Source organism: Sceloporus undulatus, chromosome 1 (assembly GCF_019175285.1).
Source record: "Sceloporus undulatus isolate JIND9_A2432 ecotype Alabama chromosome 1, SceUnd_v1.1, whole genome shotgun sequence".
Taxonomy (NCBI): Eukaryota; Metazoa; Chordata; class Lepidosauria; order Squamata; family Phrynosomatidae; genus Sceloporus; species Sceloporus undulatus.
In genome coordinates, this window is record NC_056522.1 from 35,196,499 (window position 1) to 35,209,719 (window position 13,221).

General features: G+C 42.1%; 1 protein-coding gene across 1 annotated transcript in view; it reads left to right on the forward strand.

The window, feature by feature from the left end:
* Positions 1-13,221, forward strand: part of DTL (denticleless E3 ubiquitin protein ligase homolog) — a 35,847-nt gene that overhangs the window by 4,136 nt on the left and 18,490 nt on the right. Inside the window, exons 4-11 of the mRNA XM_042470548.1 lie at positions 281-342; positions 2,631-2,751; positions 3,518-3,583; positions 3,764-3,879; positions 4,762-4,835; positions 6,570-6,673; positions 8,768-8,872; positions 11,908-12,020. Of these exons, the coding sequence (XP_042326482.1) occupies positions 281-342; positions 2,631-2,751; positions 3,518-3,583; positions 3,764-3,879; positions 4,762-4,835; positions 6,570-6,673; positions 8,768-8,872; positions 11,908-12,020 (761 nt within the window). The remainder of the gene's footprint in view (positions 1-280; positions 343-2,630; positions 2,752-3,517; positions 3,584-3,763; positions 3,880-4,761; positions 4,836-6,569; positions 6,674-8,767; positions 8,873-11,907; positions 12,021-13,221) is intronic.

A 13,221-nucleotide genomic window follows, 5' to 3' on the forward strand; every position in this document is an offset into this window, starting at 1 on the left:
TTTATATACCGCTATTCCAAAGATCATAGCGGTGACAGCAAGTAAGCTAATTAGCAAGTAAGCTAATTTGCCCCCAACAGTCTGGGTACTCATTTTAGTGACCTCGGAAGGATGCAAGCCTGAGTCGAGCTTGGGCCCTTTTGCTGGTATTGAACTCGCAACCTTGTGGTTTCGAGTGAATGGCTGCAGTACAGGCATTTAACCACTGCACCACCAGATGTTCTATTCTGAAAGATACCATCATACTTAAAGTTAATGTGTGCTTCTTTTTTGCTTTCAGAGTGGCAAGCTCATTCAAATGCTGTTTTTGATCTTGCCTGGATGCCCAAAGAACACACAATTGTGAGTATAGTATTATCTCTTCTTTATGTGTAACAGAATTTAAGAGAAGTCAAACTCCAGTGCTCTTTCTATTTGACTGTAATCCAGCAAGAACATAAGAGAATGTATGCCAACAAATGGAGGGATCTATGGATTGATGTTTCTTGGGTCCAGGAATTGAGTAAACAGCATGTCATGAATGGGTATGTAGAGAGATCTTGTAGCACCTTGGAGACTAGCATGGCCATAAAGCCCGAAAAACCCACAAAAATCTATGAAAGAAAAAAGTTGGCAGCATGAGCTTTCTGAGACTTCAGTTACTTCCTCAGATGCTTTTGGTGGAGTAGAAGCCAGGGACAGACATATATATGCCATAGGTATGTAAAAATGTCAATTCAAATTCAAAATCCTTTGGGTATGGAAATGAAGTAGCAACTTCAGTTTTAACAACAGTCATTTGTGGACAAAGACATAGCCTTTGGATATGGAAATGAGATGGCAAGACCAGTTTGGCCTTGGAAACTTGCCTGCAGGAGGGGAGAATAGATGAGTGGAGGATGCCCCCATGAGGGTGGGGTCAGATAGTGTTGAAATGGGTGTATTAGCCAAGAAGCCATTGTCCCTGTTCAAACCATTGCTGAGGGACTGTAGTTTATGGATGAATTCCAATTCTGCTGTTTTTTGTTTGTTTTTATTTATATACCGCTATTCCAAAGATCATAGTGGTGAACAGCAAGTAAGCTAATTAGCAAGTAAGCTAATTTGCCCCCAACAGTCTGGGTCAGGTAGGCAGCCTTTTTGAGCCGGGGGGCCGGGTTGCTGTCCCTCAGACAACTGGGGGGCCGAAGCCAAAAAACAAATAATTAATTTTTTTTTTTTTTTTTACAAAATTAATTAAATAAATAAACCGGGACAAATATAAGACAAAATTTTCAAATGGAGGACACTTTTTTAAAAAAAAAAATGGAGGACACGCAAAAAAATTGTTAAATTTGTTTAAAAAATGTTAATATAAATGCATGTTTCGGAGGCTTCTATAGACAATTGCCCCCCTTGCCTGCCGCTTGCCCACCTCCTCCTGATAGGCCAAAGGCCCCACATCCTCACACAAGAGGCCAAAGGCTCCGGCGGCAATTGGCGGCAGGACCGGGCTGGGGCCGGTCCCAAGGCCTTGCCGGGCTGCATCTGGCCCGCGGGCCGCAGGTTGCCTACCCCTGGTCTGGGTATTCATTTGCAAGCCTGAGTCGAGCTTGGGCCCTTTTGCTGGTCTTGAACTTGCAACCTTGTGGTTTTGAGTGAATGGCTGCAGTACAGGCATTTAACCACTGCGCCACCAGGGCTCCTTTTCAGGGTTTCTCTTTCCAATCTACATTTGTAGTTTTTTTGTTCAAGGACCACTTTTATGAGGATCAACATGGAATGCTCAGGGAGATTGGAATGTTCTGCCACCGGTTTTTGTCTATTCCCATTCCTAATGTCTGATTTATGTCAATTTATCCTCTAGTGCAGGGACTGGCCTGTTTGCCCAATGTACAGTGCTGATGGACACTGCTGACATAGTATGGCACAAATCACATTGGATGCCCTAATATGTCATCAGTGTATATCAGCACTCTACAAGTTTCCTGGAAAGAAAAACAAATATATTTCAACTGGTTCCTGCAATAGATAGCTTGCAAAGCACTGGACAAGATGACTTCCAATACCCTTCTAACTCTATTAAATCTTTAAGGTGTTTCTCTTGCATTCAGAGTATTGGGACACATTAGCTGCATTTCTATTATCATTCAGTCTTCTGCCCTCAAGCCAATCCATGTATATGCTTGCTACCTTCTGAGGCAGCAGTTCTCTTCATGCTTGCTTGAGAAGGGCTGAAACAGACGGCCCAAAAACACTAGATTGGGGCTGTGGCGGAACCCCAGCAACCCCACATCATGCCTTCAACCCAATGTTTTTCTGGCACGAAAAACTGGCAGAGACCCACTCCTTTCTGTGCTGGGAAAATGGTGCCTTTGCTGCTGCTGTAGTAATTTATCAGAGCCCATGTGGCATCTAAACACTGTGCTGCTGAAAACCACCACCGTGTGGGCAGCGGGGCATCTTGGGCGGGGTGGATCGTGTTTACGCCACGCCCCCAAACCACTGGGAAGATGCCGCATTTTGCCAGTCTATTTTCCCCCTTAGTCCCATTGAAAGATCAGTTTTTGGCTTCAAAAGACTCAGTCTCAATATGTTAATAGTGTCTTAAGGTACTAAATGACTTGTTCTCTCTTACTGCATAGAATAACTAATTCATGTTTATCTCTCAGGTTACTGCCTCAGGAGACCAGACAGCGAAACTGTGGGATGCTATGACTGAAGAATTGCTGGGGGTATGCAAAGGACATCAGTGCAGTCTCAAGTCAGTTGCTTTCTCTAAATTTGAGAAAGGTAAGTCATCATCAGTAAATCTTGGCATTTCTCTTTTGAGAGGAGGAGAACAAGTGGAACATAAGAGTTGCCCTGTTGTCAGCTGAGTTGAGTGTAATGGAAGCAGATTTCCCCATGTACATCAAAGGTTTTCCTTTCCCTCCTCCTTTCCATCAGCAGAGCCATGATGCCCATGCAGCAAAGCCATGATGGGGAGTATTCTGGCCCAGACACTGCCCCAAGTTCCCCGTTACCTGAGCACTCCAGAGCGATGCTAGGCAGCTGTTTACACAGTGTACCAATGTGCTACCTGGTGCAGATGTTGCTGTCATAGGTTTCTCCCTCTGAGGTTAAAAACAAGTCACCCAGACTAAATCATATGACTGGGTGCCTTGTTGTGATTTCAGAGGAAGTTTTTTCTGGAAGTTCTAGAACAAAAGGTGAGGTTTTAAAAAACCAGTTTAAGGAAAGGATGGCCTGGATTCAATGTGGAACTGGCCTTCTCTTGTGAAGACCATCTTAGTTGAATCTGGCACTGCCCCATGAAGATAGGTTGCAGCGAGGGCAAACCAGTTTCAATTGTCCATGTAGACATGCCCATGTCAGCTCTTTTTAAAACCTAATTGCGTTGCAGAGCGTGTGGCAGAGGGGTGATCTTAGCCTGGATTGATGGGTCCTTTCTGTAGACCTGGTCATACCCCTTGGCCAAGATAAAGACTTCTTCATAGGAACTTACTATTGGCTGTCTTTTTTTTTCATTAATGAGTCCCATTTTTATATTTCACAGCGGTGTTCTGTACTGGAGGAAGAGATGGAAACATAATGGTCTGGGATGTTCGATGCAATAAGAAAGGTATACTATATATCTACTTATTTTCTCCTCTCCCCAGTACCTTGCCTTCATAAAGTTTTGTAAAGTTTTTCCCCCTGCAGAGGTATAAATATAGCCTTGAAATTTAGAGGATGACTAGTTAATATTATGCATGCAAGTGTGGTGCTTCTTTTAACATTGCTTCTTGAAACTGCTTTCCAGATGGATTTTACAGACAGGTGAAACAAATAAGTGGTGCCCACAACGTAACAGACAAGCAGACACCATCTAATCTAAAGAAGAAGAAGCAGAGCGTAAGAGGGCTTGCTCCGTCAGTGGTAAGGATCTAGAAGTTACAGAATATCTTGCTTTTTTAAAAGGCTAGTTCTGTAAGACATTCTAAATCTGTAACAATTGAAATCTCACTGGGCTCAAAAGTAAACTGTGGAAGTAATAAATGCTAGGTGGAATAAGTGAGCAAAGGCTTCAGTAATAATTATGCTGAAAGGTGGCTGAAGGGAAAAAAGGAGTGCTGTGACATCACAAGACAGTTTTGTTCGGATTTCCACAAAACAATTGTTTTTTCTCAGTGCCAAAACACACTGCAGAAATAATCCAGTTTGAGACCATTTTAAGAGAATCCTGGGAATTGTAGTTTATTGTGGCACCAGAGCTCTCTGACAGAGAAGGCTATATGTCACACAAAACTACCATTCTCAGAATTCCCTAGCTTTGAGCCAAGGCAGTTAAAGCAGTCTCAAACTGGATTATTTCTGCAGTGTGTTTTGGCCCTCAGTCTGGCACGCAAACATCTTTCTTTTCCTCTTGTGTGTCCTCTTATGTGGTTTCTTTCACTTACACCCCCAAAAACAACACATTCACCCAGAATCATCAGAGGCCACTTGTACACCCGTAGAGACCTATATCTGTCCTCTGTACTGTATTCAGTGTTGATTAATCACTGATATACCTACTTGTAGTAGGTATACAACCTACAACCTTACCTCTTATATGTTTTCTTTTGTTCATGACTGTTATGTGTAGATTAAATATTTATGATGGAGCCACTGTATCAGTCTGTAGCACTATAGTGCTAGTCATCAGTAAATGAGGGATAATTTCATTAACAGTAAAGAAGAAAAAGCAGTTTGTTAAACTATGTTTATTGAGAATGCCAAGACAAATCAGTGCAGAAAGGAACCGTTTTCTTATCTTTTAAGGACTTTCAGCAAAGTGTGACAGTGGTGCTACTTCAGGATGAACACACCTTAATTTCAGCAGGGGCAGTTGATGGGTAAGAACACCATTTTTGAAAAAGTTTTAAAAACCCTTCTTAACTCTCCTGTGTTGAACTGAGGACATTTAAGAGATATGTGTGTTACAGACTTATTGAATGCCTCTTATATTGGACTTTTAATTCATAATGAGTGTTACCATAGTAGAGCCTACTCCTGCTGAGGTAACTCTCTTGTATTCAGATAACAACTCTTTGAAAACATTTCAGGATGTGTCTAATAGTTGAGAACTTACTGTTGCTTGCCGTCAAGTCGTTTCCGACTTCAAGCGACCCTATCACAGGGTTTTCTTGGCAAGATTTATTTAGAGGACGTTTGCCACTGCTTTCCCTTGAAGCTGAGAGCATGTGACTTGCCCAAGTGCATTTCTTGACTGAGCTGGGAATCAAACCCTGGTCTCTAGAGTCGTAGTCCAACACCCAAACCACTATACTGTGCTGTCTGTCTGAGAAGATACTACTTTAAAGTGTTGCTGCTGTTGTGTGCATTCAAATCATTTCCAACTTATGCTGATCCTCAGGGGAAATCACAGGGTTTTCTGGGGCTGAGAGTGTGTGAGTTGCCTGAGGTCATCCAGTGGGGTGCCAGAGTTGAGCAGGAAAACAAACCCTGACCTCCAGAGTCATAGTTCAGTGCTCAAACCACTATACCCGTGATGGCGAACCTATGCGACACTATTTTGCCAAGCATGGGCCGACAGAGGGAGGAACAGGCATGTGCGTTCCCATTCCTCCTCCTCCTTGCCTTTTCTTGGCTTCCAGCTTTCTCTCCAAGATAGCTGGAAGCCAAAAAATGGCGCTGGGGAGAAGGAGCCAGAGGCCCTAGCAACATGCTCTGTAGGACTACAGTGGTACCCCAGGATACGAATGCGCCGCCTTACGAAATTTCCGGGTTACGAAAAAATCAATTGAAAAAAACTGTTCCGGGTTACGAAGGTTATTTCGGGTTACGAAAGAAATTTTGGTGCTTTTCGGCGCTTTTTCGCACCAAATCGCGGCTTTTCCCCATTAGCGCCTATGGGTTTTCGGCTTGCGAAAGCTTTTCGGGTTACGAAAGCGGCGGCGGAACGAATTAAATTCGTAACCCGGGGTAAGCCTGTACAACCATCCACCCCAGATGGTATTGAGAGAGGCATCCTCATGCATGATGGAGAGCAACAGTCCTGATGACTGAGCCAGCACTCCGTATATTGGCTTGTCTGTTTGTTCATTACAAAGTTAGATTTGCAGGATGGCTGAGGAGCTCACAGGTAATCATTTTAGTATGCTGCATCTGACTTTGGCATAACAGGCTTTTAAAAATGAAACCCTTTATTTCAACCAGTGTTAGCCGCACAGCTTTGTACAGATTAAATGGACGTTTAGAGTTCATTGCATGCCTTGTCTTGAATAATGCAATAAAGCAACTTTAGTTTAAAAAATGAAGTAGAAAGCATTATCATGGTGGCTGATTTTTCAAGCTCTAATGAAATAAAATCTCATTTTTCTGGCTAGGTAATGATTTTATGCTAGATGTTTCATTGCTGAATGTGTTAGAGAAATGGAAGAAGCCATTAATGTTGTGTACTAGTCAGTCATTGTCACTCACTTTTAATACATTTGTTAAAGGCATGTTGGGTTAATTGATCATACAGAAAGTTGTATTGTCCTTGGTGCTGCATACAAATGAAATAAATAAAAATAATAAATAAATGAAAATGGACAGTGATGCAGAACCTCTGTCTCAAATTTTAGTGTCATCAAGGTATGGGACTTGCGAAAGAACTACACCACTTACCGTCAGGATCCATTACCTTCCAGGTCTTTCGGCTATCCTGGGAATAGCACACGTAAACTAGGTATGTTGGAAACAATCTCTCTCAATCTCTGTTTGTCTCTTAAATACTGACTAATTTGCATTCCCACACTAGAGTTATGCCTTTGTCTGATTCTCTGGATCCGTCTTAAGTTTTGGCACTGAAAATGGCATGTTGATGAGCTGTATCAAAAGAAGTCATGTAATGGATTGGCTTTCTGGGGCTGGAGTTTTAAAGGCATTGTATTTCAACAATTTTGTTGTTAACTAGAATACTGGTTGCAGATGTTAGTGTTTACATATTTGGGAACTACTGTTTAATTCTATGGAAATCATCTTAAATGGTGATACAGCCATCTTTCATTGGTTCCTGTGCTTCACAAAATCTATGCCAGAGGTGGACAAAGTGTGGTCCTCTTGATGTAGCTGAACTATAATTCTCAACATATCTCACAACTGGCTCTGCTGGCAAGGACTGATGGGAGTTGCAGTTCAGCAATATCTAGAGACCCATACTTTACCCCGTGCTTAGTTGTGGCATCCCTGGGGAGTACGGCCTACACCAGGTGACACCGTCGGGCCCTCCTCCGACTACGGGATGAGAAGAGGCAGGCATGCCCTTCCTGGCTTCATCACAGCTGCAACTTCCTCTTCAGGTGGCCGCCACCATGGCAAAAGAGAAGGACAAACGCATCCTTTTGGCTGTCCCCACAAACCAAGTGACACCTGCCATTGCCCTTAATTAAACCACTGTGACATAATGGATTTCTTAGCATGTTAGTATGACACACCATCTGTTGACTCCACCATAAACTAATAGTCTTCATGAATTGACTCCACCATAATCTAATAGACTTCATGAATTATTATTATTATTATTAACCTTTATTTATAAAGCACTAGACGGTTCCCTGCCCTCAGGCTTACAATCTAAAACGGCACCACACAAAAGGAGAAGGGAGTAGTGGTGGGAACAAAGTAAAATCTGGAAAGATGGCGGTATTGTTAGAGCCAGCATGATGTAGTTGCTGAAATGTTGGACTAGGAGTATGGGAGACCAGGTTTGAATCCTTAAATTCTTTCCATTATCTTCCATCAGATAAAACTGGGGGAAGACTTTGTCTTTCCATGTCCAGAAACCTTAGCCCTTATTAGTTATTTTGTGGTTTGGTAATTTAGGGGGGTAAAGACAGGCAGAAAGGAGCGCTGAGACGCCGGCAACAATGCACTCCAAAAAGGAGCTGCGGAATGCATCTCCTTTCTGCGCCACTGCCAAGGTGCCATTAGTGCCCTGGAGCGACTAAAATGGTGAAGGGTCTAGAAACCAGGCCCTATGAGGAATGATTTAGGGAGCTGGGGATGTTTAGCCTGGAGAAGAGAAGGTTAAGAGGTGATATGATAGTCCTGTTTAAATACTTGAGGGGGTGTCATATTGAGGAGGGAGCTAACTTGTTTTCTGCTGCTCCAGAGACTAGGAACCGGAGCAATGGATGCAAGCTACAGGAAAAGAGATTCCACCTCAACATCCTGACAGTAAGGGCTGTCCAACAGTGGAACACACTCCTTTGGAATCTTCCTCCTTGGAGGTTTTCAAACAGAGGCTGGATAGCCATCTGTCGGGGATGCTTTGATTTGGATTTCTTGCATGGCAGGGGGTTGGACTGGATGGCCCTTGCGGTCTCTTCAAACGCTGATTCTATGATTCTATCTGGCATTGTAAGAACAAGTTTATTTCAGTACAAACTTTCATAGACCTAGAGCCCACTTATTTAGATACATAGAAGGACTCCTTATTCCAGATACATGCAAGATTTTGTTATTGAAAAAAAAACTTCAGAGGTTAAAAACAGGTGGGTGAAGCTGTGAGAACACCATAAGGCAGAATATGGCTTCAGGATGTTGACTACCTTTGGGGAAAGGAAAAGAAAACCCAGAGGAGAAGGGAAATGGAAGCAGGCCAGTGAGGAAAAGGCATTTCTAATGGGCTTACTGGGTGGCACACTGAACCACTGTGTGGTTTGCAACATTTGTGGCAGGTGTCACTTGTTACTTCTCAAGTTTATCATTTCTGAAGAGGGAGATTATGTATTCAATTCAATATTTAATGTATTTAAATAGGTAATCTTGTTTCCCCTAGGTTATTCTAGTCTTGTTCTGGATTCAACTGGTACCAGCTTGTTTGCTAATTGTACCGATGACAATATATACATGTTTAGCATGTCAAGCTTTAAGACCACTCCAGGTAAGAATGATATTGTTAGAAGATAGTTCATTCATAACATTAGGTACTTCTTAAATTTGCAAGGGTATGATGTGTGGATTTATTGTGTCAGTCATTGCCTAACAGCATAATCTTGTGCATGTTTCCTAAAAGGAAAACTTCTCTACATTTAGTGATGCCTAGCCTAGGGCATAGAATTGCAACCTGAAGCAATTGCAACCCGAAGCCATCTTTCTGTCTATATAAAGATCTCAGAGCAGTGTACAATATAATTATCATAATCAATTTAAAACAACCTGAACAGTAAAAATGATTTTAAAAGCTAGAAAGGCATTAAAACAGGTTAAAAGAAGACAGACTAAATCAGTTAAAATACTTTAAAACAATTTAGATGTCACGTCCACTGTCTTCATGGGGCTAAATCAAATAGTTTGGCCAGTTAAGAGTAAATCCATTGAATCAGTGGGGTTTGTTAACTCAGTACCTAAATAAACTCTCTAGTTGGGTCTAATAATTGGATTTGGTTGAATACTTTTAGGTAAACTGGAATATGCATTCGACTTATGAGCTTTGGGTGCTTCTGGGAAAACAGCAAGAAGAACATGAGTAACTTTCTTCCTTATTTTTCTTAGCAATTAGTATATAAGGCATGCTGCCCCTGTCATAGAGACAGTGTGTATCCTTTGTGACAGGCATCCATTGAAAGCCATATCTAGCCCTCTTTTAAAGCCGTAGAACTTGGTGGCTATCGCTATACCTTGAATGTGTTTTAACCCCTATCTTATTTAGTGCTTGGCTTTTCTTCTGTATCTTAGCAGAATCTCTTCTCAGGCCACCAGAGAGCAGCAAATACCGAAAGGCAGATTTAAATAAGTTTGAAAAGAGCAGGTGCTGCTAGTTTCCTTTTTGTACTTCATCTGATTGAACTACTTCTTTGCCTCAAGAGTTTCTAGAATATAATTACTTCACCTTTTCCCCCTTTTGGAAGAAACTAGGTCACAGAAACCTTCTGTAGAAACTTGCCTGCATTCCAACCATCTGAGCTCACACTGTATCCTGTACACTTGAACGCTAAGGAGAACTATAAAATCCTGCCATTTTTACCACGAGAAAACCAGCTACTGTGGCAGCTTACAATGTGTACACTTTAAAGGTGCAACATGTGTAGCTTCCCTTTATGGATTCATAGAAGTTAGGGGTGTGCAAACAAATAAAAATTACAGTTCAACCTGAATCAAGTGTGTGTCAGATTGTGAGGTGTTCTTCTTGCACTGAAATGTGTACTTCTGTGTGTATTTTTTGGAAATGTATGCATTGTCGGCAGAAAGGAACTACAGAGGCATAGGTTACCTCGTTGTGCTACCCTAGTGGGGCAGGGATTATTTAACTCAAAGTTAGTAATTCTGTGCTTTTTTTTCTCCCATTAGCCAAAGTGTGCTTGTGTGTACTTTTAAAATGTATGCATTTTACTGGCACTCACCTTTGCTGAAACTATTTTTAGGTGTACAATTCAGACTGCAAGCTAATAACTATGATTCCCAGCTACTAGTTGCAGTTTGTTCAAATCATGGAGTGGATAAATTCTGGTCCAAGATGACCTGTAACATTTTTCTGTCCAATTCCTAATAGATGCCCCCTGTTACATTCTGTGCTAAGTTCAGACATGTGTCCTTTCCACTCCTACAGTCAACCCTTTGCATCTGGATATAACTTTCCCCAGTTAGTGACAGGCACTTCCAGTTCTTGACATATCAGGGGCCTTAGATATTTGGAACAGTAGTTCCAAGGCATCACAGAACAGGGGAAGTTTACAGAGTCCTTAAAAATAGCAGTGTGACCCATGTCATTCAGCTTGTGCATATCCTCCTCAAGAAATAAGATATCAGTTGCAGGAAATAAGTAGCAGCTTCCCTAAAATAATCAATGCCAGAGGACTGAAAGGTAGTAGTAATTGGTGCAAAATGGAACTGAAGGAAGTATAAGGAAGCTGACCAGACAAGCAAGTGCATTTTGTTTTGTTTTAATTTTTTTTGAAAGTGTAAACTGCCTTGAGAAACAGTAAAGTCTTGAGAATCCAAGTGAATATAAGAGCCTCCTGGATCATATGGGGACTAAATAATTCTTGCATACAGAACCATATTTATTTGACTGAAGTTAGCCCCAGCTGATATTGCTCAGCATACAGGCACAAGATGAGAAATTTGAGTCGTTAGGTAGACTAGAGCCAGCATTCAGAATTACCTGCATTAAAAGTTGCTGGTGTTCGTTGTGTGGTTAAACATTTGGAACAGTAGAGGATAATTGGTCCAAAACACAGAGAAATGCAGCATAATGCTAGGGAATTCTGGGAACTGTAGTTTTGGGAGACATTTAGCCTTCTCTGCCAGCGCTAATGCCACAATAAACTACAATTCCTAGGATTTTCTCGCACTGAGCCAGTGCAGTTGAAGCAGTCTCAGACTAGAAACAGTGTGCTAGGATCTACTTCATGTAGACGTTAAACCTCTCCAGATCAATTGCAGCAAGACTAGCTCATTGGGTTTGGGGTGAAGCAGGCAGTTGGAGATACATCCATAAGGGTGGGGGCCAGTGAGTGCTGACCCCTGCTCCCACTTCTTTTATGAGCGGAAATCATTTGAAGGGATCTAGTGAAAATGATGATGGGTGAAGTTAGTGAGACTAGGAGCTGAGGGGGAAGGGTTATGGCACCATGGTGACACTGACAGATGTGATAATACTAGGGCAATGTGACAAGCAAAATTACAGTTTTCAGACTCTTGCTTGGAATCCTGCTTTGCCTCCTAACATTTGCCATCTTTGCCTTCGCTTTTTTACTTTTTCCTCCTTGTAGCCTTTCAAGTTGTCAATATCCATGAAAGCTAGTGGAAGAAGCCATTTGCCCTAGAGTGAAAAGAAATATGCCTAACAATTTAGACTGGGGTGTGAACAGGCAGGAAACACCTGCATTATTGGCCTATATTGTATAATTGACTTACACTCAATTTGTGTCTGGTTCTTGTTCTTTTTTCCCAACCCCTTTCCCCCTTGAACTTCAGTCTCAGTTTTCAGTGGGCATCAAAACTCCAGCTTCTATGTCAAATCCAGCATCAGTCCAGATGACCAGTTCTTGCTTAGTGGCTCCAGCAACACGCATCCCTGTATCTGGAAGGTAAGCAACTGAAATCCCTGCAAATGCTCTGCCAACAGTTCTGCTCTCTTCTCTCTGTGTTTGTTACATCTGCTGAGAAGGTGGGAAGGTAGTCACAGGGCATCACTGGAGGATGCTGGCTGGGGACAGCTCTACACTTGTTAAAATACTCTGGACCCATCTGGTCTCTTGTGGGTTTTCAGCTCTTGCAATAAACGATGGGTGGTTTCCTTTACACGCAACCTCTGTTCATTGCCCAATGCCACTACTGAAGTCAGAACAAGGTGCCCAACCATGCAATCAACACTGGGCAGCTCAGAGGGACTGTGAGTGAAAAGACAACCACCACTGTCACTGCAAAGAGACCTGAAACCCTGCAGCAAAAAGTGAGTTAATTGAATGTAAGTTAAGAGAGGAAGCCCTGAATTTGGTGCAGGCATTGTGAAGATAATCCAGACCCGATTTGAGGTTTTGGCCCTGCGTTTTATAAACAAAACACAGCAAGCCAGGGGAAACTCCAGAGTAAATCAACCATGTAGACAAAGCCTAGGAGATTCTGGGAGTCCAGAAGAAAAAAGCCTTCACTGTGGCATGCTGTGCATATCTTAGATAGCTGTCATGGCTGAGAGAAAGCCTCGATATAAAGCAGAGCCAAATTTCTGCCTTGCTCTTCTCCTTGCTGCTGCTTATTTGAGGTTGCTGATCTTAATCTGGTTTTAATGGGTTTTTAAAAATTCCTCTTCAGTCCTGCTTAGCTACGACAAGGTGATAGTTCTTGCTTCATATTTAACAGCATTCCGCATTCACCAGAGTCAGATGGATTTAATTGTTTTGATTTTCTCTCACTTGTTCCTCTAGCACTTTCCCCTGTTCACAAGCTCTTGCATCAGACTTGTGTCTGCTCTACCCCACCCCATGCCTGCCCCCGGGTTGCTTAATTTCCCAGAGTTAAGACCTCTGCATTATTATAGCAAGGGCTCAGCCGCAGCCTTGAACAAAATTCCTAAGTACTGAGTGACAGCTGAGAAGCTTAGTTGGCATGCTGAGCTGATGTGTGGAGAAACGCAAATATTTTATGTATTATTTTTCCACCCTCAAGGACATTTATTTAGACATTTTGGGACCAGCCCCATCAAGTATAAAATAACCAGAATGAAATGTTTTCTGCTAAATCAAATTTCTGTGTCAAAACTAAAATAACCCAATATGATGAAAGCTCATC